The sequence below is a fragment of the Trichoplusia ni genome, chromosome 16 (genome assembly GCF_003590095.1).
Source record: "Trichoplusia ni isolate ovarian cell line Hi5 chromosome 16, tn1, whole genome shotgun sequence".
NCBI lineage: Eukaryota > Metazoa > Arthropoda > Insecta > Lepidoptera > Noctuidae > Trichoplusia > Trichoplusia ni.
Window position 1 is genome coordinate 1,781,046 of NC_039493.1, and position 27,781 is coordinate 1,808,826.

The 27,781-nt window shown below is 35.4% G+C and overlaps 1 protein-coding gene across 1 annotated transcript; it reads left to right on the top strand.

The window, feature by feature from the left end:
* Positions 1 to 1,625: 1,625 nt before the first annotated feature.
* Positions 1,626 to 26,583, top strand: LOC113501653 (venom carboxylesterase-6-like). The gene is made up of 10 exons (XM_026882827.1): positions 1,626 to 1,873; positions 14,071 to 14,167; positions 15,329 to 15,514; positions 16,021 to 16,206; positions 20,981 to 21,171; positions 22,544 to 22,712; positions 23,915 to 24,099; positions 25,037 to 25,187; positions 25,725 to 25,848; positions 26,271 to 26,583. The coding sequence occupies exons 1-10, from the start codon at positions 1,685 to 1,687 to the stop codon at positions 26,467 to 26,469; spliced, it is 1,677 nt and encodes a 558-aa protein (XP_026738628.1). The 5' UTR covers positions 1,626 to 1,684; the 3' UTR covers positions 26,470 to 26,583.
* Positions 26,584 to 27,781: the final 1,198 nt, after the last annotated feature.

The following is a 27,781-nucleotide window of genomic DNA, read 5'->3' on the forward strand; positions in this document are numbered from 1 at the left end:
AGACACGTATTTTTTCCTTTTTCAGAAAAACTAGAATTGACAAAGATTAACTGCTTTAAATTTTAGGAGAGAGGGCTTGTGACGTAACGATAGAGTAAAATTTATACTCAATCGTGACGTCACGCGTAAGTTTCATTCACTGTAATTTGGTCAATTTATGTTTGCGGGATAAATTAAAAAATACGTATCCATTATTATACAAAAAACTACAAGACGGACATTGCAAAAAAAAATGTCATCATCCCTATTGAGGAAAAGAGATAGCGCGCTATATGGCGTAGAATGACGCACGGGGTCTCGCTTCTACAGCTGCAATCGTGCTAGTAGGCCCCCAGGTTCTGGCTAAAGAAAATATAGTACATAATATCTAATAGGTTACAGTTGATTTTAGCCATACATATCATCGCATAAATGGATTTTATTAGAGTTTGTTTGATAGTTTGTAACCGCTAATCTGAGGAACTACTGGTCTGAATTTAGAAAATTCTTTCAGCGTGAGATAGACCATTTAGTTGAGGATGCCCAGAGTATATGTTTATACCAGCACGCTAGGAGCGGTGCAAAATTTAAATATGTTACAAATCAGGAAATATACGTGCACTACTAATACGATTTCTAAATATCTAACTCATATAATTCTTTGTAATTCTTTGACTTCACCAGTGTTCCAATAATTAAAAAATACGCTAAGCTGGGACGAAAAAAAAAAAGTTAACCATATTAATTTAATTCAAAAAATATTGTATCAGACCTTTTGAAAGGATTCATTTTCTAAAAGCTTCCCTTCTTTAATTAGTAATTTCGTGTTAATAATTTGCTTTGCTCTCAACGAGATAAGATGTCTCCTATCCTACCTTTCGTATGTTTCGGTAATCACATTAAGAGCCCATTAGCAATTAGGATTGGGTACTGGACTTCTAGAGAAAGTCAAAGGGAAACAGTATTAGGTAATACGAGCCCATACAAAAGTAACGGAAAATGACTTCTTTTGGAAACAAGAAAAGAGAAATGATTTCGAATCGCTTGTTAAGCAAATTCTGCCAATTATTTATTTAGGTCAACATTCCTAATAAAAGGAAGGCTCGTGGCTAAACTACAAATGCACATGTTGACCGATTACAGGTGACGCTACTCCTGATAAGATCAGTCAGTTAGGATGGGTGCCCATCCATGTCATAACGAGCTTCTCCGTGTTTTGGAAGGCACTGCAGGCATATTATTTTCACTTTCTATCTTTGGCACTCGTTACGGGTAGTCAGAAGCTAAAGTGTGACAACCAGTCTGAATATGGGGTATCGTGTTGCCTAAGTAACAGGGTTGAGGAGGTCAGATAGGTAGTCGCTCCTTGTAAATCATTGGTACTTAGCTGCATCCGGTTAGACTGGAAGCCGACCCCAACGATTTCTAATAAAAGTAAATAACAACCTAGCAGCTTAACTCTCAAGCAATCAATACAAACTAACCACCAAACCAAAAACAACTATTTAATCTAACATCAAATTGAATCAACAGCCGGCCGGCCAGCAACAAAAAGAAATACATTATCTGTGGCGCCTACAATTATCTGTCCCGTTTAGCAGCAAGAACAAGTTCCACAATGATAATTATGATATCTATAAACAAAATTAAAATAGTTACGCGTGAGCCGGCGACGCGAGCGCACGTCTCCGTAACGTTATCAAACATGGCTTTGAGGTTATACTTGTTTTTAATTTTTGCCGGCTTCGTCGCGGCGCAGGGTCCGAACCCTGTAGTCAGGGTGGCCCATGGTTTGATACAAGGGACATGGAAGGTGTCCACTAAAGGCCGGTCCTTCGCCAGTTTCCAAGGAGTGCCGTATGCGAGGCCGCCGATAGGAAAATACCGATTCAGAGTAAGATATTATAAGCTTTAATTCAATAGGCTAATGGACCTTTATATTAATTTAGTTGTTATAATCATTTTTACAACACATTATCTTTTTAATAAACGACCCCCGCACAAAAGAATTTAATCCTTGTATCGCGGGGGGTTTCACAAACACACAATTCACATTTGCATTTAGGTAACTACCATACATTTCGTTTAGAAGTTACATGCTACTGGTAACATCTACCTACCAGTATATTCCTTAAAGTGAATCAAAACAAAACTAACTAAAGATCATAGACTTTCCAGTTATCGTCTTTTATTTATGTTTTAGAAGAATGCTTTATGTTTTTCTTATTATTCTATTCTGCCAGTATCGATTAAAACAGTTCCCATGACATGTGTGATCAACAGATGAGAAATGCAACATTAATTACTGGCTGGAATAATGTTCGACTTTCAATTGTAGACACAAAATATGATTTATTTATCTGTATTATCGAGAGCTTACAATAATTTCGTCTGACCTATAACTGTCATTTAATAAGCATAGCCAAGGTCATAAAAATCTTTTAAACATAAAACAAAGTTATGTTTGGACTAAATGATAGTTAATTAAAAACAATATTTTACGAAATTGGATATCAGAGCAATGAACTTTACTAACGCATTGATGACATCTGGATCCTAGAAATAAGTCGTAGTGGGCGATTTATTTATAAATACAGATATTTACGAGTTATTGAACACTCTTGTAGATCTTTTCTCTGTTTTTAGGTTATTTACAATATAATAATAATGAAAAAAATCGGAACGCATTCAAGGTGACCTTGAATCTTTACATGTAGGTAGATTTATTTCTAAAGTACCATTTTAAGGTTGTTTCATGAAAGTACTTAATTTTGTACTAAAGTTTACTTTACAATCTACTTTTACAGATAAATCATAATCATTAAGTGATTTCCTTATATTTTCCATTTAGAAAAATTATCGACATTGTTTCTTTCAATTGTTTTTTCATACGACCACCAGGAACATATCAATAAGTCTCTCTGACGTATGGCAAGACAAACAATAGATACTTTACTATGTGAATTTATTAAAATTAACTGTGTAATGGCTGGCTATCGCAAGCCGAGTACCAATTTATATCAATAACCTTGGAACTTGGCTCGGAATACAAAATAGATGCAGTTTACTTGTATAACGAATGTCAAAGTGACCACGAGCTAAATAACTAGGGATCCGTATGAAAGAATTTAAATACGTATTTATTTTTCTTTCTTTACTATTTCTAATCATTTCAGGTATATTTATCTTAATATAACGTTACAAACGCGAAAGTTTGTATGTATGGATGTTTGATCCCCTTTCACGCAAAAAACACTGAACGGCTTTTGTCGAAAATCAGTACACACATAGTTTATAACAAATAGCATACTTAGTTTCTATCAAGATCCTAAAATGGTACTAGATAGATAACGCAAACAATGTAAAATATAATGTGTGTTTGCCCGACTAGTTTCGGACCCAGCCTGTGTCACGAGTCAACCGCGTCGAAATACGAATTATCCTCACACTTACTCTAAAAATAAAGCGTCATTAGTTGTTGTTACTTGTGCCACTGAACGAATCACCTCTAATATCAGGTTTCAACTTACTCCTTTATAAATTCCAGAACTTAATGCTACTAAGTGTGAAAAAAGAAGTACGAAGAGAGGTTACACGAATTTTTGCCATTCTCTCATGCATAACCTGACAGCGTGGACTCTGCTTTAAGTCTTACATTAGCACCTAGCAATTAAACATTAAGACTGTAATCATGCACTTCATAAACGCGGAACCCTAAAAATGTTAAAACAAGTGGCGATCTAATTACATTGTTTGCGTTATTTACTGTCCTCTCGGGAGCATTGCAAGACTCTTTATAAAAAGTTCGAGAAAAATGCTGCGAAAGTACCAGCCATGTGTCTTCATTAGTACTTTTATACAGTTTGTACTAGAAAACGCTGTTAGGTACCAAGTTTAAATAGTGTTGCCATGCTTGAGAACTTTATTTAAATTTATAATGCTTGAATAATTTTAGAGGGTCGATCCCTATTATATTATAAAAGCGAAAGCGTGTATTACTGTGTTTGTTTTTGTAATTGCTTTACGCTTGAACTACTAGACCAATTTTCTTAAAACTTGCCATGGAAGTAGGTGATAACCCGGATTTTTAAAGAAAATAGTTCAGTTCTTCTTCAGTTTCTTAATTTTTGACATCATTCTCAGTGTTCTAATCGCGGCTAAAGTATCATCTTGATTTATACAAAGTTAAGGTCCTGAAACCTGGATTCCAAAAAGTGGAATATGAAAGCGCCAACGAGAAAATTCAGTCCTACATTTGATATAGACTAGAATTATTCTCATTCATTATTATAACACGTTTTCAAGTAACAAAAGCTAAAATAATAATTTTAACCTTAGAATCTGCAATAGAATATTCAGTTCGTAACAGCGTCTTCCGTACCCCATCCAATGATTTTCAGCCTCCGCATTGCGCATGTTATTTGCGTAAGTATTTACGCTAAATTTAATTACGTGTTAAACAAAAAATGGAGTTTGTACATGTTTTTGAACTTCAACACTTTTAAACACATAATATGTACGTACATAGTTCCTATGTGTTTTTATTTTTTATTGTTGACTAAACTACAACTGCACATGTTGATAAATCACAAGTTAAGCTCCACTTGATACGGTCGGTCCGTGGTCGTCACCATCTATGACATAACGAGTTCCTCTGTGTTTTGGAAGGAACGTTAAATTGTGGGTCCCGGCTGTTATTCGCACAGAAGTTAGAAAGTCTGACAACCAGTCTGACTATGGGGTATAATGTTGCCCAGTTCACTGGGTTGAGGAGTTCAGATAGGCAGTCGCTTCTTGTAAAACACTGGTACAAAGATACATCCATTAGACTGGAAGTCGACCCCAAAATAATTGGGAGAAGGCTAGGATGAATGTTGTGATCTTATGAAGGTTTCAACCGATTTTCGACTATCTTCAAAGTCCGTGCTTAAACTTAAGTAAGACAGGAAAATATTATTTTCTTTTTCGATATCAGTATTAAATACATAGTTATCTTCACATTCGTAATTGAGATGTTGTTATGTTATTTATTCTTGATTACTTGCTTGTTTATATTTGTATAAAGTCAATATAGGTATGTTGTGACTTCAATTTTATCATCTTTTTCGCTTTAATATACAGAAAGCGCTGCGATGCAGATTATATTTGCAATTAAATATAATGGAAATTAAAACAAATTCAACAATAAGGATTTTAGTGGTTAAGCATGTCTAGGACTTAAATTTAGTGTTTCTACGAATAAGGTCGATTTTAGCCAATTTATATTTTTTTTTTTATCTGGTGAGAAAATGTCATCATAAAGGTCCGCTATAAGAGGTGTCAGGAGGCAATGAACAAATTCAAACTCTTAGTCTGTGATCCCTTAGCTTAGTTCACATAGCATGTATTATCCAGGAGTCGCAGGTTTGAAATTTTTCATGGTAATATTCCTATTTAAATTCCTTTACTTACCTATTCACCTACTATTAATTAAAACAGATCATTTGATAACAGAGGTCAAATCAAAAAGGGAGTTATTTAATATTATGTAAAATAAACACTAATTATCTGGTTTCGATAAACCTATTATTGAACCTTGATGATATAAAAGAAATCACTTGTTTATCTATATCTATACTAATATATAAAGCTGAACAGTTTGTTTGTTTGAACGCGCTAATCACAGGAACTGCTGGTCGAAATTGAAAAATTCTTTTTGTGTTGAATAGACCATTCATCGAGAAAGGCTTTAGGCTATAAACCATCATGCTGTGACTAATAGGAGCGAAGATACAATGGAAAATGTGAAAAAAAACAGGGCAGGTATAAATCATAACTTATATCTTCTACCCACGGGGACGAAGTCGCGGGCAACAGCTAGTTAAATGATACAACTTTATACAAGTTTAAACCAGTATTGCTTTTTTAATTTATAGATATCTACTATTATTTTTTATACTCTTCTTATATTTTTAAATTATTTTATACTTTTAACTTTCATGGGCCTTTATTTGATTGGACATATCAATAAAACCATTGAGGGAATTTCAAGCTAAAACAACTCCTTTTCAAAACTTGACATGTATTTGTAATACATATTTATGTTTCTAAATTGAACAATTAATAATAATTTACTATTTACATTATCGTCAAATTTTTATGTTAACCTTTTTAAATATCTAAAACTGAACCCTATTAGGTACTTAGAGTTCGCTGGCTATCCGTCCATCTGCCTTCAGGCAGTATCTTATGAACTATGGTAATGAAAAAATAATGTACTTTTATTTCCGCTATAACAGAAACTCATAAAAATCAATGTTGGACAACGTTTACTACGTTCTTTAAAACGAGGGGTGACCCGTTTTTTCCTAATTTGGAATACTTTACCGTATTTCTACGGAACCCCACGAATCGCGATTCCAACTCACACTTGACAGGAGTCTAATCCACCTGATGTATTAATATTAAAACAAAAAATAAATCAACATCTCAATTACCAAGTTAACTTGTATCACCTAGGGAACGGAGCAAAATTTTCGATTAGTTACCTAATTCAAAGTTTTGGCACAAAATCATGTTCGGCTTCCTCATCCAAAGGTTGTATAACTTCGGGAACATGGCAGTTAAACTACACTTTAATCTTCAGTCTTAATTACGTTCGTTATATTAAACAGTAGTTAAGAGGTCACAGATCAACGAATTTCTGTCATAAATCTACTTAATGGAGCAGTTGTCTAACCTTTTGTGAAGAATTTTGATCTCAATTCAAAATCAAAAACTTTTCGTTGTGGATCCAAATAAATTTTATACGGAGAACCGGCTAAAAACTCCATCTTTACATCTAGCATTTTAATATACATACTTCATCATCATGACTCTAGGCACTCTAGCATTATCCCAACTACGTTGAGGTCGTCTTCCAGTCTTACCGGATGCAGTTAAGTACTAGAGTTTTACAAGGTGCGATTACTTAACTGAACTCTTCAGTTACCTGGACAATGCGGTACCCTTAGTAAGACTAGTTGTCAGACTTTCTAGCTTCTGACTACAAAGATGTATAAATAACAGCACTAGCAAACACGGGAGGAACGTTTTTCTGTTCCTCTGTCCTGATCCATACATATACTAAGTGCTAAAAAGTCAGCATCTGCATAAATTTTGATATTTTTTCCGTATTTGTAAATTGTAAGTTCTTAGTGATTTTGCCAGCGCAATTTAGACACAATATTCGGTATTACAGAGGTACAAGAGGTTGCCCCTAATTCCGTAATGGGCAAAAGGGGCTTATAAACTTCGATGAGATAGCTATCTAATACTGGAAACTGATTTTGAGGGTTACTAACCACATAGCAATAAATTATTACCGTTATTATGATCGATATCCAAGCGGATTCTGCATGCCTTGTTCAAAATGAAATAAATTTAATGTCATTTAGCCACATTTTTATACACTCACTTTTCTTGTTTTGTCGTTCCGGTTGGATTTTTGCAACCGATTTTTTAGGCACTTCCCGATAAGCTAGCAGGCTGAAAAGGCTAGAAAAATTGAGGGTAGCTTTAAACCCGTTTACAATGCAATTTAAAACTATAAAAACGGCTAGACCGATAATATTTTAATGGAGCGACATTTTAAAACGAGGGTCTTTTTAGATTTTTAAACCTATTTATTACAAGCCTTTATTTAATCTAACCTGTCCCTTTGCCCATTGTAAAGATCCACCTATAATTGAGCTGGAATTTCACACGGATAGTATAGTATAGTGTGTAAAAATGCAATATTATGATGACATGGAGCTTATCTCATGCTGTTACTGAAAGGTAACCATAGGAACTGCAGTATAAAACGACTCACACCACAAATTAAAAAAAAAGAACGCGCGAAAAAAACCCTTAAAATTTTACAAAAAATGAACTTGTAAGAAAACTAGGTAATGTAGAAAGAGATACCAAATAAACTGATTTTTTAGTTCCACTTCTATTCCGTTTAAATACATTTCTAATATTCTTGAGATATGCAAATGAATACCAGGACATCAGCTGCGACAGCAGATGGCAATAATACAATATACAGTTTGGTACAGTCGACAGCAAAAGTGCATGAACAGTGTCAGATTAACTAGACTTGGTACTTTGTAAGCAAGGAAACAAAAGAGTCTTAATATCGAGGAGCTGTTAAAACTTCTTTAACATTAGTGTTGTTGAGACCGTTAAACTTTTAGGGAACTGTTTGAATCTTACCATCACTTCCTCTTCTTTTCTCTCCACAAAGAACTCGTGCAGTGAGAAATGCAATCCCTATTGCGGGGGTTATTGCATACATTCAAATCACATGCAAAAAACACGAAAACTCAAAACGATAATCGCTGTGGAGTCTGTTACGCCGTTTCTTAGATCAAATAGAAAGTTGTGAAGGGTAGGCGATGTCGAATTTGTCTTCCGAAATGTGCTGCTAAGTATCGTTGATGCCTAATTTGAACAAACGTGTTAAGATAATTTACAGCCTGTCAGAGAATGTCTAGCTCGGGATAAATTTTTGATCGAATCCGCATCAAATCTCGCCCAGTGGGTTTAGCATATGACTATCCGTGCATTCAACTTTCGTTGCTGACCGTCCTGAAGCTCAGATCCAATGGAGATCGAATGCTAATCAGGAACAGACCTCGACCGCGCATTAAAATGTACTAAGACTGGAAAATCAGCATACTGTCGTATCCCTGCACTTTAAATATTTTAACTTTTTCTCTGTAAATGTTGGGTTCATGTTACTGAGGCCTTGTATCTAGGTTGTATTTTTATTTTCTCTGTGTCACATATTTTCTGTCTATATCCATATATGAATGTGTCCGCTAAGAGTCAAATGAATAGAATCTTTGTGCGGAGGTTGTTTTAATATATTGTTGCATTTGTGTATTTTTAACGAGGATGGAAAAATATCCGGGCGTTATAATTTTGACGTGTCTGTGTGTCTGTCTGCGCCATGGTAGCTCTATATTCGTAAACTGAAGTAATTCACCGTGACTGAAAAACCACTCTGCCCGCCACTTTTTGATTTTCTATTCTAAAGCGATATAATTTTGTCCAGCAGACATACTTGTAATTTTAAGTTAATTTTAATATACATATTTTAACGTAAATATTCTTCGTGTAATAACTAGAACTAGTACCAATTGTCTTTTAACCTTGAATAATATATTATTATACGTCTCCGCCGACGCCCGCTATTTACGTACTCTATCTATTATGTACTCCTAGACTTGTTTAGCTGTAATTACTGAGAATAATTGAAAATTATTATACTTGGTATTTTGTAAAAGTGATATTCTTAATGTTGTGGAAGAGCGGCATCTCTTCGGATCACGTGATATCTGACACTTCGGATTGGCAGATCCAACTGCCTTCATGGAGGACATCCAGGTAGACCACAAGCAACAGACAGTTTAAATTTAAAAACATGTTTGCACGCATCTTTTCGCTAAAACTTCTAAGGCTCCAATAATCATCATCGGCCTAGCCTTTTCCCATCTATGTTGGGGTCGGCTTCCAATCTAACCGGTTTCAGCTAAGTACCAGTGTTTTACAAGGAGCGACTGCCTATCTGACCTCCTCAACCCAGTTACCTGGGCAACACGATACCCCTTGGTTAGACTGGTTGTCAGACCATCCAAGCTTCTGACTACCTGTAGCGACTATCAAAGATGTAGGAATAACAGCCGGGACTCACAATTTATAGTGCCTTCCGAAACACGGAGGAACTCCCTATAACAAAGATGGTCACCCATGTACGGACCAACCGCGTCAAGCATAGCTTTACCTGTGATCGATTCACTCATGTGGCTATAGCTTAGCCACGAGCTTCACAAATCTATCTTGTCTAAGGCTTCGCAAATCTCGGTAAAATCTATCTATATATATAAAAATGAAATGCTGTTCGTAAGTCTCACTAAAACTCGAGAACGGCTGAACCGATTTGGCTTTTTTTAGTCTTGAACTATTCGTAATAGTCCAGGGAAGGTTTAAACGGTGAGAAAAAAGGAAAAAAAATGCGGAAAAGATGAAAAAAATAACAAATTTAATTTACTAAGGTAAAGGCACCATATTTGGGTATTGTAGAAAAGAACGCTGTTATCAAAGCAATTTACAAGTTACTTCTGTCTGCAAGGTACATTATTCAATTAACAATTTAGCTGTTCATGTTTATATGAGCAAATTATGCTTTAGTGTGTATACGTTTTCAAATAATCGGTCAGTTTAAGGCTAACATTTACTCGAATGCACGCTTCATACCAAATAATGTTTAAGATGATAATTTTATACTGCGTGACTATTGGTTTAGTTTGAAATATTGGAAGTGTTACATTTTTATCGAAAACACATACATATGTAACTTTTGAGTTCTTCTTCAAGAAACGACTAGAAAACAAGTTTTTGAAATACATTTTGTGTCACTCTCGCCACCTCCTTTCGTTTACAGTTTATACACTCAGAATTAGGAACCAAATGCATTGGAATTAGAATTTAAAAATTGTAATAAGGTGCCTCAGACTTCTTTATATTTTACACTATTTAACATATTTATAGTCAAACTGTGAGTATATTTCAAAATTAAGATAAATAACACTTCTAATAAAAATAGCCAATTCTCTACTTAATTTATGTTCTTTTAAGTTATAATGAAGACACCGCGGAAATAGGTGCCTTTACCTTACTCCACCTACTTTCATGTCAAACGTTTGACATATTTTGATGTCTGTCATATTGTGAAAAGTAAATTAAAAGAAGTTTTTATTGTTTTACATATAATAAAACCTACATGGTAGCCAGCGTAGCTGTCACTTAGATTCTACTTGATCAGGTATCTTCACAATAAAACTATAACCATGCCAAAAAGAGATGAATCTTCCCCGACGTCCCAAAGTAGCTTAAAAAATTGAGGAGAGACAGAAGAACATCAGGCTGCAAGTCGCTCCGTAGAAATTGTGTTTGATTTCTCAGGGTTTTTATGCATCTGCTTCTAAATTTCAAGAGACAAGTTCAGAACATGGTGCGCAACTGTCAGCTGATCGTGAACGTCACGCATTGTATCTTGAGCCGGAGACGTTTACTGATAGAGAATTATGCTTGAATTCCCAGCGAATTCGCACATCTACTAATAGGTCTTTTGAAACAAGTGATGAATGTGATGTCAACAGTTTGACCGAGATTATCATGAGTTAGAAAGTGAGATAGAAAGAATTACTGGAGAACGGCCTGAAGAGAACGAAAAACAGCACAACGAACGTTTGAATTCTGATCGCCTTCGACATTCACTGAACAATGTCGAAATCATCTGACGTATCGGATGTGTCTCAAAATATCGCCGTAAGGCTTGGCGGCCTTCCATAATGTTGGTAAGGGACGGAGAGCATTTACGCATTTCGGAAGCATTCCGCCATCGGATATGTTTCAACATTTTTCATATTATGAAGCTGTTAAATGGCAAAAAGAAACAAACGGTATGTTCTGCTCAGTCGGGAAAGTATATTTCCAGACCAGGCACAAAACGTGAGGGTGACTGGGTTAGGCCAAGTCAGGTTCTGGACGGCGGTAGCCCGCTTTCGGTGTAGGAAGGATTGCAGCACTCTACCATTCACGGACTCAAAAACGCGTATAACATAGTACGGTGGTTTAGGTTAAGAAGATTATGATATTTTAACTTTTAGACAAAAATTGGAACATGGAATTGCAGCAGTGATTTTTAATACATTCAGTGTTAGGGTAGGTTTGAGACGGCTACTTTAGAGGGAGAAGATGGTCTTTTACCAGTTTTTCAAAGGTGCTGAGTGTTTGACTCTTTCTTATTAGTGCAGGGAGTTTGTTCGACAAGCACACACCTTGCACGGTGAAAGACCTGTCGAAGAATCCTGTGGAGTGAGGTGGCCTCTTAAGTCGCAAATTTTCCGTTGAGCTCAGGCATCGTGAACGTGTGTCATTAAGGAACTGGAAACGTTTTTTAGACGTAATTCAGACACGTGATCATATTTGCTTAAACCAAATATGAATCTAATGAAAAAATCTGAAAAAGCTCGAGTTAATCTAGCTGTGCCTCATGAATATCAAGATAGTTGTCGTCACAATAATCGAGGATGGGAAGCAAATTTAATCACAAAACTTGCTAACAAGTCCTCACTCCATTAGACGATTTTGTTTGAGTATATACAAAGTGACGACTTGACCGCCGTTCAAAAAAAGGTAACATGGCTTTCTATTAGTAAAATAATTACCGAAATCGGTTCAGTATATGTTGAGATTACCCCACAACAACGTCACAAACTCAAAATTGTACCTCTTTTAATATTATCAAAAATTAAAACCTTAAGTTTTATCTTCCCCATATGCACATAACCTACATATACCTATTAATGTTATAAAGCTGAAGAGTTTGTCAGTCTGAACGCGCTCATTTCAGAAACTACGTAGCGTGGACTCTAAAAACCTAATCCGATTTAAAAAAAAAACGTAACTTATATTTTCTAACCACGCGGACGAAGTCGCGGGTAACAGCTAGTTAATTAATAAAAAGAAAATTAATCAATGTAAAGTTCAAGAAGTAGCCAATACCCCGGACTACATATGGGCCACTTATAGCCGATTTCGCTATAAGATGGACAGAGTTTTTACAGCTGTAACCAACATCGACGTTTATAATTGCGAATGTGAATCTGTTTCTTTGTATGAGCACGATCATCTCTTCTGTGTCTGGATGATTTCTATTACATGGTTTGTCAAGTACTCATAATACAAGTTTTGCTAAGTATGGGACTAGGTGGCGTTGCGTGAAAGTTTAGCAACATTACTATAAACTTATAAATTTATAGGACTCATGAGTCAGGAATGTCCTAAATGCTAAACTACATGTTATATGATCACCTTGGGAATTGATCTAACACTTTACGCTAACTCTAATACCTAAAGACATGACAGTCGGTATCAGGGAAAAGGACCAAATTAATTACAAAATTCAACCTTATTCCATTAACTTAAAGCCGTTAAGAACTGAAAAGAATTACTATGAATATGCCGTCGACTCGTACAGTCCCATAGGCAGTTTTCGCCCTGGGAAAATATTATGTTTGTAGAAATGTTTTATTTTTGATAAATGTATGTTTGTGATTCTGAGCGGTGTAAAGCATGTCTGTTTAATTTTCGCCAATTGGATAGGGACGGAGCAGGGTTTTGTGTTTTACGTTATATCAAACGAAAACTTGAATCTGAAAAATCGGCCAAGAGAGAGTAGTGAAACTAAGAATTTCGTACAAGTAGTCTGAAGAAATACAAATTTTGATAAAGTGCGACCCATAAAATTTATGAGCGTACCCTCAATTATGATTTGTTCAGTTTCGTTTCTCCCCTTTAAGTACAAAACCTTAAAGGCCCTTACCACTGCACACACACGTGTATAAATTAGTGAAGGAGCTCAAACCAGTAAGGGCTTACTTGTATTTGACGTCACACATATCCACACAATCATAACTAGCAGAACACAACCTACAATCACCAATACAATGCATTCCGTTCTATAGACAATAAAACGCCAGAGCTATTGACACCTAATCAAATTCCAAACGTGTTTTGTGGTGGCGATGACACGCATGACGTATCACACACAAATTGGCCTTTAACGTCAATTTAAAACGACATCTACCATGAAACAAAACAGAACTACCCTCGGAACAATTCAAATCGAAGTACAGACAAAGATGGAGAGATGTTGACAGATAGCGCTGTCTCTTTTATTTGTTGGTATTCAAATCAATGGGTTCGTAATAAATGTCGTTTCATGATAATTGGACATTTGGACGGGGTTTGTGTGTCCTTGGAAAATTGTGATTCAAGTTCTGAACTATTTGTTATGTAAAGTACCAATTTTAAGCATGTAGGCTTCATATATTAAATATTAAATTGAAACAGATTAAAATTCTTAGTTAGTCCAAATAAAAAAGCACGCAACAGAAAAGATAGCTTATCCTAGCTTTCTGTATATTGATCAGATATCTACCTACATTTGTAAATAAACAAATAAATCATTGCCTACCAATTTTCTTCCTGACGGTAATATTTTTGGTTTGTTAACAGGAGCCTCAGCAGATGAAACAATGGACTGGTGTGTGGGACGCCACCAAGCCTCTACCGGCTTGTCTCCAATATGAACCGTTCAAGAAGTCAATCGTAGGTAAGAAAGGGAAAACTAAAGAGGGCTTTAAAGATCTTCTGATAGGTAAATACACAGTGTTTGATAGAGTTTTGCACGGATAGCCCATTGGCCGAATCACAACTCACCGGGCACGAAATAGGTAATATAATAAGTTATTTTAAAAATGACAACTCAAAACATAATGTTATTTTTTTGCCCTTCGTGTAAAACAAAGGAATCCTCAACTTCTATAAGATTACATATTATTTAATACCTCACGCGTTTGGTCCTACATCGATCGACTAATTACGGACCCAAACGAAGTCCTTAGTCATGAGCTGCAGCAGCGGTGAACTCGCAAGTCGGGATATTATTCCCTGATAGTAAATAGATCAAACCAAAAGCAAAAGAACACTCTTGGGTCGCGCAGTCGTGTAAAAAAACTATGCAGCGACCAGTTCAGAAATACTTTTACTTGTGAACTTTGAATGAACAGTACAGGGAATATTTTAAACATAATATCTAAGTTGTATTAAAATACTTTAATACGAATACTTAAGAAACCACACCAGCATAAATCAAGAATCTTCATGCATGCAGTTTATTACAGATACTTTAAAGAATTTCAATAGTTTTATAAAAACAAGCGGAGCTCACGCAAATACTAGAACAAGTGCTTATTAAACTATCAAGTCTTAATTGTTTATTTTTTACCACATGAATGTAATAAGCGCAGGCTTGAAATTGTTTTTGTAGCTTAGCTGAATGTGTTATAAGGTTCTATAGATTGTAGACGGAACCGTAAGACTGTCTCACTATCTACAATGGTTCGACCGCAGAATTTTTCAGATTGCTCTATGCATTTTCCTATCTGGCCTTTCCCTCATAAATCTATCAAATAGTCGTCCTATCTTTATCTCTTCAACGACGTTCCTCTTCTCAAACCTATTGAGCGAATATTTTGGCTCATCTGTCATTGACACACATGGCTTTTTTTGTCGGATCAAAACGTCAAATGACTCCTTCCGCTTTGGGTTGAGCGGTAACTAGTGTCAGACTCCTACTGACTAAAACCCACCCATGTTCCTTTCTTTGCCCTACAACAACGGTAACATTTTCGGACAATCTCGCTGCGGCACAAATGGCTTACCCACATTCGTCTTAAGAAGCTTTCATTTATTTTCCTTTTTTTTGCCACAGGTAGCGAGAACTGCCTGTACGTGAACATAGCGACTCCGAAGCTGAATCCTGGCGCAAACCTGCCCGTCTTAGTGTTCATCCATGGCGGTGCCTTCATGTACGGCGAGGGATCATTCTATGACCCCTCACACATCATGGACACTGACATGGTGGTGGTTACCCTCAACTACCGACTGGGACCTCTAGGTGAGTTCCTTTGATAGATAAGAACGTGTTCACGTGGTTCTAGATGTAAGGGAAGAATAATATAAATAAAGTCGACTCCAGCGTTCTCAAAAAAATAAGACATGTAAAAGTGATGATATATCCTACTTACAGAATAAATGATTTCATTTCATTTTATTTCAAAGCTCTTTGGGAAATGTGTTGGTAAAAGTCATGCTTCTGTAGAGAAACATAACTTTTACATGACTACATTCACAGTTCATTACGCAAAAAGTTTATTGGAATTTCTCCAGATGAGCAATAACCTATGGCCCGTTTGTAACGTTGCCAGGAAACAATAATGTTTCATGTATGTTTCATGAAAACATCAATGTTTCAAAACTTTTTGATTGATTGAAAAATAAAGGAAAATAATGTGGCTTTATTACAACGACCAGAAGACTTTCAAAAGCCCTGGCAATATTCTCAATCCCATACGACTATCAAGGATTATAAACTCTCATTCTCTCCCACATCCTCATTCCCAGGGTTCCTCAGCACCGGCGACACCATAGTTCCAGGCAACAACGGCCTGAAGGACCAGTCCTTCGCCCTCCACTGGATCAAGAACAACATCATGATGTTCGGCGGCAACCCTGACAGCGTCACTCTGAGCGGCAGCTCTGCTGGAGGCGCTAGTGTGCATTACCAGTTTCTGTCACCATTGTCTAGAGGTAGGTTGTCATATACGCTTTGGACTGTCATGTATTTGAACAATTATTTTGATTTGGGGATGTCGAAATTTTTTATGTATAATAATGGAAACGGATTTTTTCATTCGTCCCGCGGATATAAGTTGATCATAATATTACAGTATATGAAACGTACCTATGACGTCAGGATAATGTATAAATTTTACGAAATCGTTCGGTTACAAGCTCCTTGTCCTAACCTTTAAAGCAGTCTATCTTTGAAAATTTTAGTTTTTCAGAAAAAGGAAAAAGGACTTGTTTAATATTTTTCAATTATCTAACTGAGGGTCTAAATAGATGTTTACTTTTTATACCCAGTCGTTATCCCTATTATTTTTATTTCTATTTATAGAAATGATCGTGTGGTCATTAAAATATAATAACTTACAACCTCCTTACGATAAATAACATTCGCTTCGGTTAATATTCATCTTATTTATTTTACAATGACGCGTTAACTCTCGTATCATATTTGCACTGTACAGTAAATAATAAATCTAAATAAACTTATGCTAACAAACCTCCACTCCACTTTAGATTGCCTGCAACCTTGCAAAGATGAAAGTTTTACACAAAGCTAATTTAACTGCCGCAACAGATAGTACTGGCTGGGTAATTAATTTTCGAATACAGAACGAAAATTAATATCGCCTTAATTAAAAAAAAATTGGATTGTAAAATGTAAATTGATGGCGAAATAAAAATATTCAGCTAATAAGGTTAATAAAAAAAGATACAATTATAGTTTGACAACCTCTTTGTTTGCTGATCAACGGCAAAAACTCAGGTAGTGTGAAGGGTGGAAGTAAAGCGAAATAAATAACAGAAAGATTTATTATTTTTGGTTGTTGTACCATTATTCCTTAAACAAAGAGTATTGGGTTGAAAACGTTTATTCGCGTAACGAAACAATACGTACAATATTTTACTCACGTATCTTCAAACATAATAACATATTTATACGATATTTTGATGATCACGATTGTGGAAATTCGAACACTTTTGTTAGAAAAGCTCTTTACACTCTGTAATACACAAAATGGCTGCCAACACATAAACTTTTTCTTGCGACTTTAAGCATATGTTTCGAATGTTAAGACTTCCTTTACATGTTTAAATCTATTTTGAATTTCTGGAATCCGCTATACTTTGTAGTTAGAATTAGTAAGTAACATTTTTATTCAGTAATATTGATTAATTGACAATTCAAATCACTAGTAAGAAATGAATAAAATTATTTTTGATAAACTTTAAAATTAAACATCAATAAATTAGTGATAACACAAATACAAATTTATTTTTTGGAAAAATAAACACATTTTTTATTTTTGTTCCGAAAAATATCAGTCAAATAAATAAAAGTATAAAACCAACAATTGAATTAAATAACGCGTTCGAATTCAAGCTCAGTGGCGCATTTTAAATTTGGAATTTCGAATGAATCCGCTGCAAACAGACAATGCTCGACAATCTTATTTATGACGTAGGTACTTTTGCCAATTTTAAAATTGGAACTGCATTGTAAAAGATTTTGTATTTAAAATTGATTGGCATGATATAATATTATATAATAATACGTTGTGCGATGTATTTCGTTACAAAATATACTGTTTTTACTATATTTTAGTGATGTGATTTCGAAGATCATGGAAGCTCAACTCAATTGGGCTACGGATGGCCGGAATTTGTTCAATCTTTACGTTATAAAACTGGTCACTTTCTCTATTTGATTCCTGTCAGTAATTTTCAATAGGACGACAAATATTATTATCTAAAAAAATGTCTCTTAATCTAGTTTGTACATAGTCAATTGTCGTAAGCGATCGCATATTTATTTTATATGCATTATTTTAAATCAACATTTAACCAAATTATAATTATTTTACCAAATAAATAAGTAAATAAGATAATATATTATTGTTTGTTGGTTGCAAATTGACAGCTTCCAATTTCCATTCCCTGCAAACATTGTATAAACAAGTCCATTTTAAACTTGACCCTTGTAATTTTGTGATAACGTGTCGTACATATCAATAAAGTTAATTAATCTTCGCTGGATATGGCGCCCTGGGGCCTACCATCACCTCTCACAGTAATACAATTGCCGCTGTGGGAAAGAGACAGCGCACTACACGGTGTAGAGCGGCATCTCTCTCCCACACCTTAATAATACTTTAAGAGGTAAATGGTAGGCCCCTTTGTAATGAACACCAATGACTTGTAATATGATAGTTTTATAATAACCCCCTTCATTGTTTGTGGTTTACGTTAACTACTTCCTTATGTCGAGACCTTCGCCTTGTGTTGCCCGAAAATAACTGACTAAAAACAGCCTCGATTCGATCCATTCAAAAAGTATTTTGATTGTAGGTAGGTAGGTAAGATAGCATATTAACTATGGCCAATGAAACCATTTATGAATAAAACACTTTGTTACAATTCCTGAGGGTCTGCTACTTATTAGTTATTAGGCTTTAGGTAACAGAGGTACGGAAAAAAGCAACATTAAATAAATTTCAAACATCTTAATAGAAATACTTACTACCAGGTGCTTTAAATTGTGTATTTTTATAATTACTTACGATGAAATATAGCATGCCAATAGAAACTTAAAATGTAATTCAATTAAAAAAAAGTACAAAAATAACAATTACATAATATTATTTTGAAAACTAAAATTCTTAGTATGAAACACCAATGTAATAAAGCAATTTTTAGTAAAACCTTTATTTCATGGAAAGCCTTTCAAGTCAAGACTGATTCCTTTGCGCAAAGTTAAAAAAAAAACCTTCAATTGAAACTCGAAACTCGTTTTCTTAACCCGTTGTATAACTGTGAACCGTGTTTGACAACGTGGGTTTAAATCAAAACAAGGTTACGGAATTATTTAATTATTAAAGTTAAACTAAAATTAAAAATTAAACAAAAAAATATTTACCGCGGATTACATAACCTACAAATTTATTTGAAAGCGTCTGAAATAATATTCATAACGGAATGCAAATAAAATAAAGTAGAATTTTATTTATAGAAGGAATCATGTTTCTTTTCTGTAGGTAATTAAACTAATTAATAATTTCATGAATAAGTATCATTCATATCTAAGATTTTAAAATAGGATAATGAAAATTATTCTTGAAAAAAATAAAACTTTAAAATAAGACGCATAATCTTGTGTATTATATTTTCGTTTTGGTTTTTTTAATCGCAATGGGGTATTTCGCAATAATATTATTGCGAAATACCCGAATACCGAAATATAAATAATTTTAATTTTCAGTCAGTGCAGCAGTGACCTAAAATATTTAAAAAAAAACGCATTCAAATCTTTAAATTGATTTACATGCACAAATTCACAATACGCCATTCTATAATAAATTTATAATTTTGTCACTTTTACTTTGCAAGGTAACTATAAAACTGCATTATTTTCACATAATATATATACATTTTACCTTAGTGCTAAGACTGCCACATAAAAATACTATACATACCTAAACTTGAAATATTTTGTGTAATGAACTCTCTCTCAATTCGTGTTAGTATTCAGGAAATTATTAAAACTGTTTTCTTTGAATAACGATTACATTATTCACACTCGTAAATTACAACTTTTCATTCGACGAGATGTCCGAACAGAATGCCTTTTCTTTCTCCTTCTCTTTTCAAAATTCCCGCCCAGTCACATTTTTCTCGACCGAACTTCATAGACTAACGAAATAATGGCCTCTATTAACATACTAATACTTTTTTTTTAATAAATATAATTTAAAATGACAAATTTATTAAAAACATATTAAATAATTATAAATTCATTACATTTGCTTCTCGCTACAAACCTTTGTCGCTCAGACATTGTTTGGCCACCTTTCAAAACAGTACTGATATAGTTGAGAAAAGGAGATGTTGCTTTACGCCGCGTATGCTCTATCCCGCTTCCACACCTACATCTAGCATTCAGTATATTTAAAGATTCACCGGCTCCTAGGTCATAGACCGCAACACAGTTGACTTGAAGAAATCCTGCATTTAATTAAGCATTCTGTAATAAAGATAAACTGAGGTCTAATATTTGTACAAATGAAATGTAAACATGTAATAAGGGATGGAGATAATTACACTAAGATAACCAACTTTATAGTTTGTGTATTTAGATGATGATATATCTTAACATCAGCGGAATATAACATTTATGAAACACTATTTGTGCACTGAGGTTCATCAAATATACTGTTCCTTGCTCATCCTACGACAAAACTATGTATAATAATATCTAATCCGGATTAAAATAGCGTATCTGTTAATGTAAGGTATCAACTACCTTCGTATGAAATATCGACATAATTTATGTGTACATTGAAACCTATAAAAGTTAAAATATACCTACTGATTAATTCTATAACGTACAAATTAAACAGTTTGTTTATTCTGCCGAAACTTAAAAAGAACAAAACTCTTGCTCATATTAAGTTAAAATTTGACCGGAGTCTGTGTAAATACGATATAAATGTAATATACTAACATTTATATCGTAATCAACATCATTCCTCTGCCCTTATCCTAATTATTATTTGTGGTTGCCGCAACATGTCTTCTTCTTCCATACCTTTCTATCTGACGTCGTCTCAAAAAAAGCCCTCTTTTCAGCCATACCGTCTTTTACACTATCCGTCCATCGTTTCTTCTAATTATAGTTATTGTCTAATTCTTTTTAATTATAGTTATACCTATTCAATAATATATTTGTCTATTTCAGGCACATTCGCCAGAGGCATCGCTTACAGTGGTTCGGCTCTAGCGCAATGGACGCACTCCATCAAGCCGGTAGAGAAGGCCAAGGCGTTAGCAGCCATTGTGGGATGTCCCACCACAACAAACAAGGAGATGGTGGACTGCCTGAAGTACCGGCCAGCTGAAATGATCGTGAACGCGCAAATTGAAATGTTTGTAAGTATAAGTTGCAAATTCATAGTTATTTATTAACGATTCCGATAAGGACGCGTAGAAACCATCATGGTTTCGAATTTGTGTGTATTTGTCTATTCACTGGAATCGGCTAATACTAATTTCGCCTTTGCGACTAATTTCGGACCCAACGAGAGTCCCTAATCAGGACAGGATTACATGATAACAAATTGGTGTCTAATAATAAACTATATGTATAAATATAACAGAGCCTGCGCCTCAATATGAGCGTTTTATGAAGCGAGAGATTCGCTATGCATAGTTTAGTGTTTTGTCTTGCTTACTCAGTCTCAACCAGGAAACTAGGAAGTCTAGGAACTAACTGATTACCCTCGTTATTAAAACTTTAGTTGGTACTCCTGGTTATCCTTTGTTGTGTAGGTAATTTCTAAAAGGATTATTTGTAAAACTCTCTCACATTTGTCCAGCCTTTATATCGTGTTTGTCCATTCAAATACAACAATATGATTGACGAATCATGTCACCACCAGCTTCACTAAACCCAATATGGCAAGGTTGGCAAGTAGCCAGGACTGTGTATGCTGTTGTCGGCACTCGTTTAAATCACACGAATGGGCTTGCTCATTTATAAATGAGATGAGACAGTCATTACCATTAATCCTGGCATGAATCAACAGTGCAGTTGGAGCTGTTTCAGAATACTGTATTTACCCGTATTGGTATACACGCTTGGCCGATACATTGGGCATGGATGCATAGGCTCTATCAATGTGTTTGGAGAATCGCCTCTAGCGACAAACGATCATAGGAGCTTATAAGAGCGTTATCGCTCGTACGATTTGCACGTTTGACAAACCCGCTTCAGTTTAGGTGCAGTTTGTCACATGCATAACTCGTAGATACGTCAGTGCGCTTGACAACAGATGCGTCAAAACCAACGCAGTTTGAAAATCGAACTTATAGGAACGGAGCATTTAGAAAGCTCAGTTCGACTCGCGATCCCGCCGCGTCTGCTCATGATTAAGGACTCCGGTTGGGTCCGAAACTAGTCGGGCTACCCCGATAAATACGCGTGAGTAAACCGTTACATCATTTAATAATGAATCAGTCTCACGATAGTTATTATAAAAATTTAGAAAGCTAGAATGTAATCAGGCTTGACAAAGTTTGATGAGGACGAAAAGTTTTATAAAACACTCTGAATTCAATTTCTTCAAAACAAGTAACAGCGTCAAGGCTCCTGAAGGCCAACATGTAGCTTTTTTGTAAATGCAGTCGGCGTCATTTTCGACTACTACATAAATTGCTTTCATAATCTAGCCTTCCTTAAGAAGTGTAAGTTAGCCCTTCGATAACTTCTGTTAGTCAAATACAATTTTCTCTTTCTATTCAGGAATGGAAAGTGCACATGTTCACCCCGTTCATACCCACTGTGGAGGCTCCGGGAGTCAGGGAGCCTTTCCTACAGCAGTACCCGTATCACGCCACCAGGGCCGCGGCCATGATGAACCTGCCCCTCATCGCGTCTGTAGCTTCGGAAGAAGGATTATACCCTGCAGCTGGTAAGTTGAATACGAAGTTAAAAAAAGAATGATAAGTATGCCCTGGCCGATTTCAGACAAAGCTGTTTGTTGTATCTCAAGACACCAGTTACTCATTATAGTCCAACATGTGTGCACTAACACAGGTACACTCTCTTGGTCCCTTACTCTTATAGCCCGATGTAGTGGGAATCCAAGACAACTCGTGATGCCACATTTTTACCAGCCTCGCGAAACACAGAATCTATGGCTTATGTGATTTTTTTGACAAATTGTCAAGTCATAGTATAATAAGAACTACTTGGCAACAAAGAAAGTACGATTAGGCAGTACCCTTATAAACGTATTTAAATGAAAAGAGTTAGTCCCATCAAGAACCATCAATGTGGATACAGAAGTTGAACAAATCTCCATACATAAACACGAAGCTACAGTACAAAATATACATATGTCCCAAAATGTGTTATATATTCCAATCAAAGACCTAATGTTTATTTATGATAGCGACCTATATTACCGACATTAATATTTATCTAGCTTCTTGACTACTACAGATAAATTGTTCAGTTATTTATAGGTATGTAAATAAATTACCGATTGATAAATCCTTATCGGTCAATAGAGAAAATTACAATACGGCCTTATCAGAGTGTCTCCCTTGCAGCATTGCAAACAACTGGCAAAGAGATAGATATTATACTATCAGTCAATCACTTTGCACTGAACTGTTTAATATGCCAATACAGAACTCAGGATAGGCAATCGAAAACAGGAAACATGTAGCTAATATGAGATCGCCGCATTACCATTTGCAAATCACTTAGTAATTCATTGTATCTTTTTCATTTAGGTAAGTGTGTACGAGTGGCAATTGACATTTGAAGCTCCGGTAGCTATAACTTTTCTAATTCTATACTTTGTGCCCATGCCAAAGTCAATTGACGACTGATAGACGGCCAAGTTGTATAGGTCACCACGCAAAACCCATTGTACACGATGTGTCGCTTGTTCGATCCCCGCGTATGCTTGTTCTGATTCTGGATGTCTTTATTCATATGATTTAAATACTTATGTCTCAGGGGGTTTTCTGAGACTGAATGGAAGATACCTAAGGATTAAATTCCTTAGGTATCTTCCAGTCCAACTGCCTTTTTCTCAACGACTAGTCTTGTTTCCATCCCTGTCAGACTAAAGACTGGCTTCTGTCACTCCTCCTCTTCCAGCTTACCAGGCTGAGCCCGGACTTCTTCAAGACCTAGAAGCCCATTGGGACCAGCTCGCGTCCAACATCTTCGAGTACAACGACACGTTACCGCTGAGCCGCCGCGCTGAAGTAGCTGCTAAGATTAAACAGCACTATTTAGGCGGAAAACCTGTTTCCCAGGAAACATACCCTCAACTTGTCCAGGTTGGTTGTCAATTGTTCTTTAAAATCCTTTTTTAGCTTTTTTTTAACAGGACGCGCATTACTGGAGGAATAGTATCATAATAATATATTTTATGTGAAAATAATGTTTCTTGTGAGATGACGTCAGATAAAAAGGTATGGAAGGAGAAGACATGTGCCGACCACAAATAATAGTTAGGATAAGAACAGGGGAATGATGATGACGTAATTTTTACGTGCTATATACGAATAAATAAAAGTTTACAACATTTTAGGAGGACCAACAATTAAATAAGTGAACATAATTGACTTACAAATTCAAGAACTACACTTGATTAGGTTTCAATTACTGGAACTCCAATCACTTCAAATTAATGATATCAATGTGTATCCCACAGTTTCGGCTCAGCACTAAGTCAGATTAATTACCTGCCGCCTAGAATATATTACCTAAGTTAGGACAAAATTACTCATAGCTTAATGGTGCATACCAAGTGTTTAATTTTCGATCGCTTTTAAATTTCTAATTGCTATCTAAATACAAAAATTAAAATCCCATCTTTTATATTTGAGTTTAATTAAAGAGCACAATAAGTTTTTAGCAAAAAAGGCTGTTAAAAAGCAGACCCACTTGAAGATACAATCATTATAAAAAAAAACGAAAGAAATCTAGATTTATTGAATATATTGTATTATACTCTAAGTGTAACTTTCCTTCAGACCGCTAATAAAAGTTCCAGGCTTCGTTCATAATTTATATTAGTGTCTATATTTAGGGATAAGTAAAGATAAGTTTTCATTCCACGCTGCGCGGATATGTCGGAAATATACTAATTAATTAAAAACTCCGTCCTCACTGCTTTTGCTGGAGTGCATCTACTATAAAAAAAAACAAGCATAAATTACTATTACTAAAAGCGTTTTTTATCCTTGTTGAGCGTTATGCTTCGTTGTCCAGGCTCTAGGAGACCGTCACTTCGTGGTGGCAGTGGGCAAGCTAGCAGAGTTACATGCAGTGAAATCTGGGCAGCCGACCTACGTCTACCGGTACGCCTACCGCGGCAAGACCAGTCTGTCCAACTTGATGGCTGGAAACGATGCTGATTATGGTAAGATGATTACAGAAATCGGTTATTACGTACCTTAATTTTCCTACCGAGACAAACCCTGACCAATGCAATAAAATGCTACAAGAAATAATAATAAAATATCATTGAACGAGCTAAAAGCAGTGAATCTTCCAAACTTTCCTCTTAATGATCAAACAAGTTTGAGTCATGCCAAGAAAATCCTGTTTGGATTGACATTTTTAAACATTTGGGACATCTGGCTAAATTCAACTTTAATTTTCTTCCATTTCAAGCATCCGTTTTAATCGTTTACTAAACTGGGATAGCAAGCGGTAAGATCACTGTCGTAATTATTCTAAGACCATTATTTTTCCATTGATCATTATTCGCCACTGTCCAACGGTGTAGGGAAACACCGTAAGGAAACCTAGATTCTATTGAAATGCGAAATTGCCAAGTCACAGTGAACTAGCGTGGTGATCAATACTCAAACCTCCATATACGGGAAAACTATGCTCAGTAGCTGGACGCATAAAGGCTAGTGTTATAAGCAAATGGTTGTCACCTTGATTCCAGGTGTGAGCCACGGAGACGACGTGCTTTCAATGTTCAACTACCCCTCCGTAGGAAACGATAACCCTCAAGACTTAGCCATGGTTGAAGGCCTTATCCACATGGTTTACAGTTTCTCCACCACTGGGTAAGTTAATACAACGCCATCTATGCATAGCCCATGTAAACTTTACATTATACTTAAACATTATAGTCGCGTACTTCAAGACAGAGATGGCATTGATTGCAAAGTTAAAATACTGTTTATTTACTTCTGATACGAAATGTCCTAGTTATCTAATTGGTGCTTAATTATTGTTATCATTTGGAAACCATTAACGCTCCAGTAAACGTTGGTTCAATTAATTAACCCACCAAATCATTTGAATGATGTACCTATATTCTATGTATTAATTTGAAAACATCAACGAAAATATTTTTTTGGAGCAGAGACCCACAAAACTGTTTTCAACCGTTTATAAGTTGATATACTCAAACTTATATATCTTCAAATACAGAGCTTGAAACCAAATCCCTTCCACAAAAGCCTTTAGCCTACTTATTTTTCAGCACTCCCAAACTGACCAACGATGGACCTGAATGGCTGCCAGTGACTCCTGGAGCAGCTGAACTGAATTACCTGGACATTACATCTCCGACCAAGATGGAAATGAAGACCAGTGCCGACTTTGGACAGAAAGCCTTTTGGGACAGCCTTGGTCTCAACGAAAATGAGAATTACCGGGAGTATGCGAGAGACGAACTGTAAATCTATTAACTTAATATCGATTATATTATAATTTGATATTAGTTTTTTTTTTAAGTTTATATATTATTTTTGCATTTTATGTCACTTGTATTTGAACTGAAATAAATGTATTTTTTGATATAAAGATTTTTCTTTTGATTGATTGACGGCGGTTGAGACAGCTACCCTCTTTTTCAAGTTAATGCCTATTGCCAAAGCATTCCCGTATTAAAAAAAAATCGATTCCGTGGATGTGTTTTATTGTGTTATTTTGTCACGCATGTAGTTCCCAATAAGTTGCATAGGTTTCTCAATTACAACATTCCATTTACACCGTACTTACACCTCAGTTCTATAATTTTGCGAAGAACGGTCTTCCAAAGATCTTTTCTTTAGTCCTCCAGGTGGCTCTGGCTTTATTAACTCTCCTTTTCCTGATCAATCTTCTTGTCCAAGTCTTACTGTGCGACAAGCTTCCTCTCTCGAAATCAGTTTGTCAACTAGCCGTTGTCTGGTACCTAATTCGTATAATTTTATAGTTAAATTTCTTCGTATGTTATTTAAATAAAGTAGATTAAATTATTAGTTAATTCAGTGTGTTTAGAATTAGATATGTTAATTTCTCTTCAAATTTATTAATAACTTGCAAAGTCTCCTTCTTGTAATCTCAACTGACTGGTAGGAAATGCCTAGCATTAAATCCGCCATTGTAATTGTTGACAAAGCATACATTTCATTAATTAAATTCTCTGAATTTTCGGATAATAAGAGACAGCTCTAACAGAAAAAAACGCCTCCAAGAGAGGCTATGGTAACTTCTCTTTCTCCGGTTAAAAGAGGATGGGAACAAAATTTCGGGGGAGTAGAAAAGGGGTTTGGAGTAGGAAAGCAGAAAGTATGTTGGTTTTAACTTTATATTGCCATTATGCTGAACCTAGAGTCTCCATTCCTGCGTTAATTAGTTAGATACAATTTTACACACTATATTTAAAACCTTAGTAATTCCTACCTTACTCGAGGAAATCAGACTGCTAAATAAATTACTCACACAAATGCCTACTGGCACGCGTACCGGTTCCGGCCGCGAAAATACCTTAACAGATTAAAAAAGCACGTACTTCTTCCTTATTTACCATGACTTAGCGAAAAATCGGTGATTATTTCAAAGAACTGATGACAAATAGATATTACCTAATATAACCTGATTAGGTAATAAATCTTTGGATGACTTCAAACAGGTTTTTGATTAGTAACGATGAATCTGCAAAATATAAAATGTTATCGGTTTGAACTTTGGTTCGTCTGGTTCATTTTTGGAATTTGAAATGGTTCT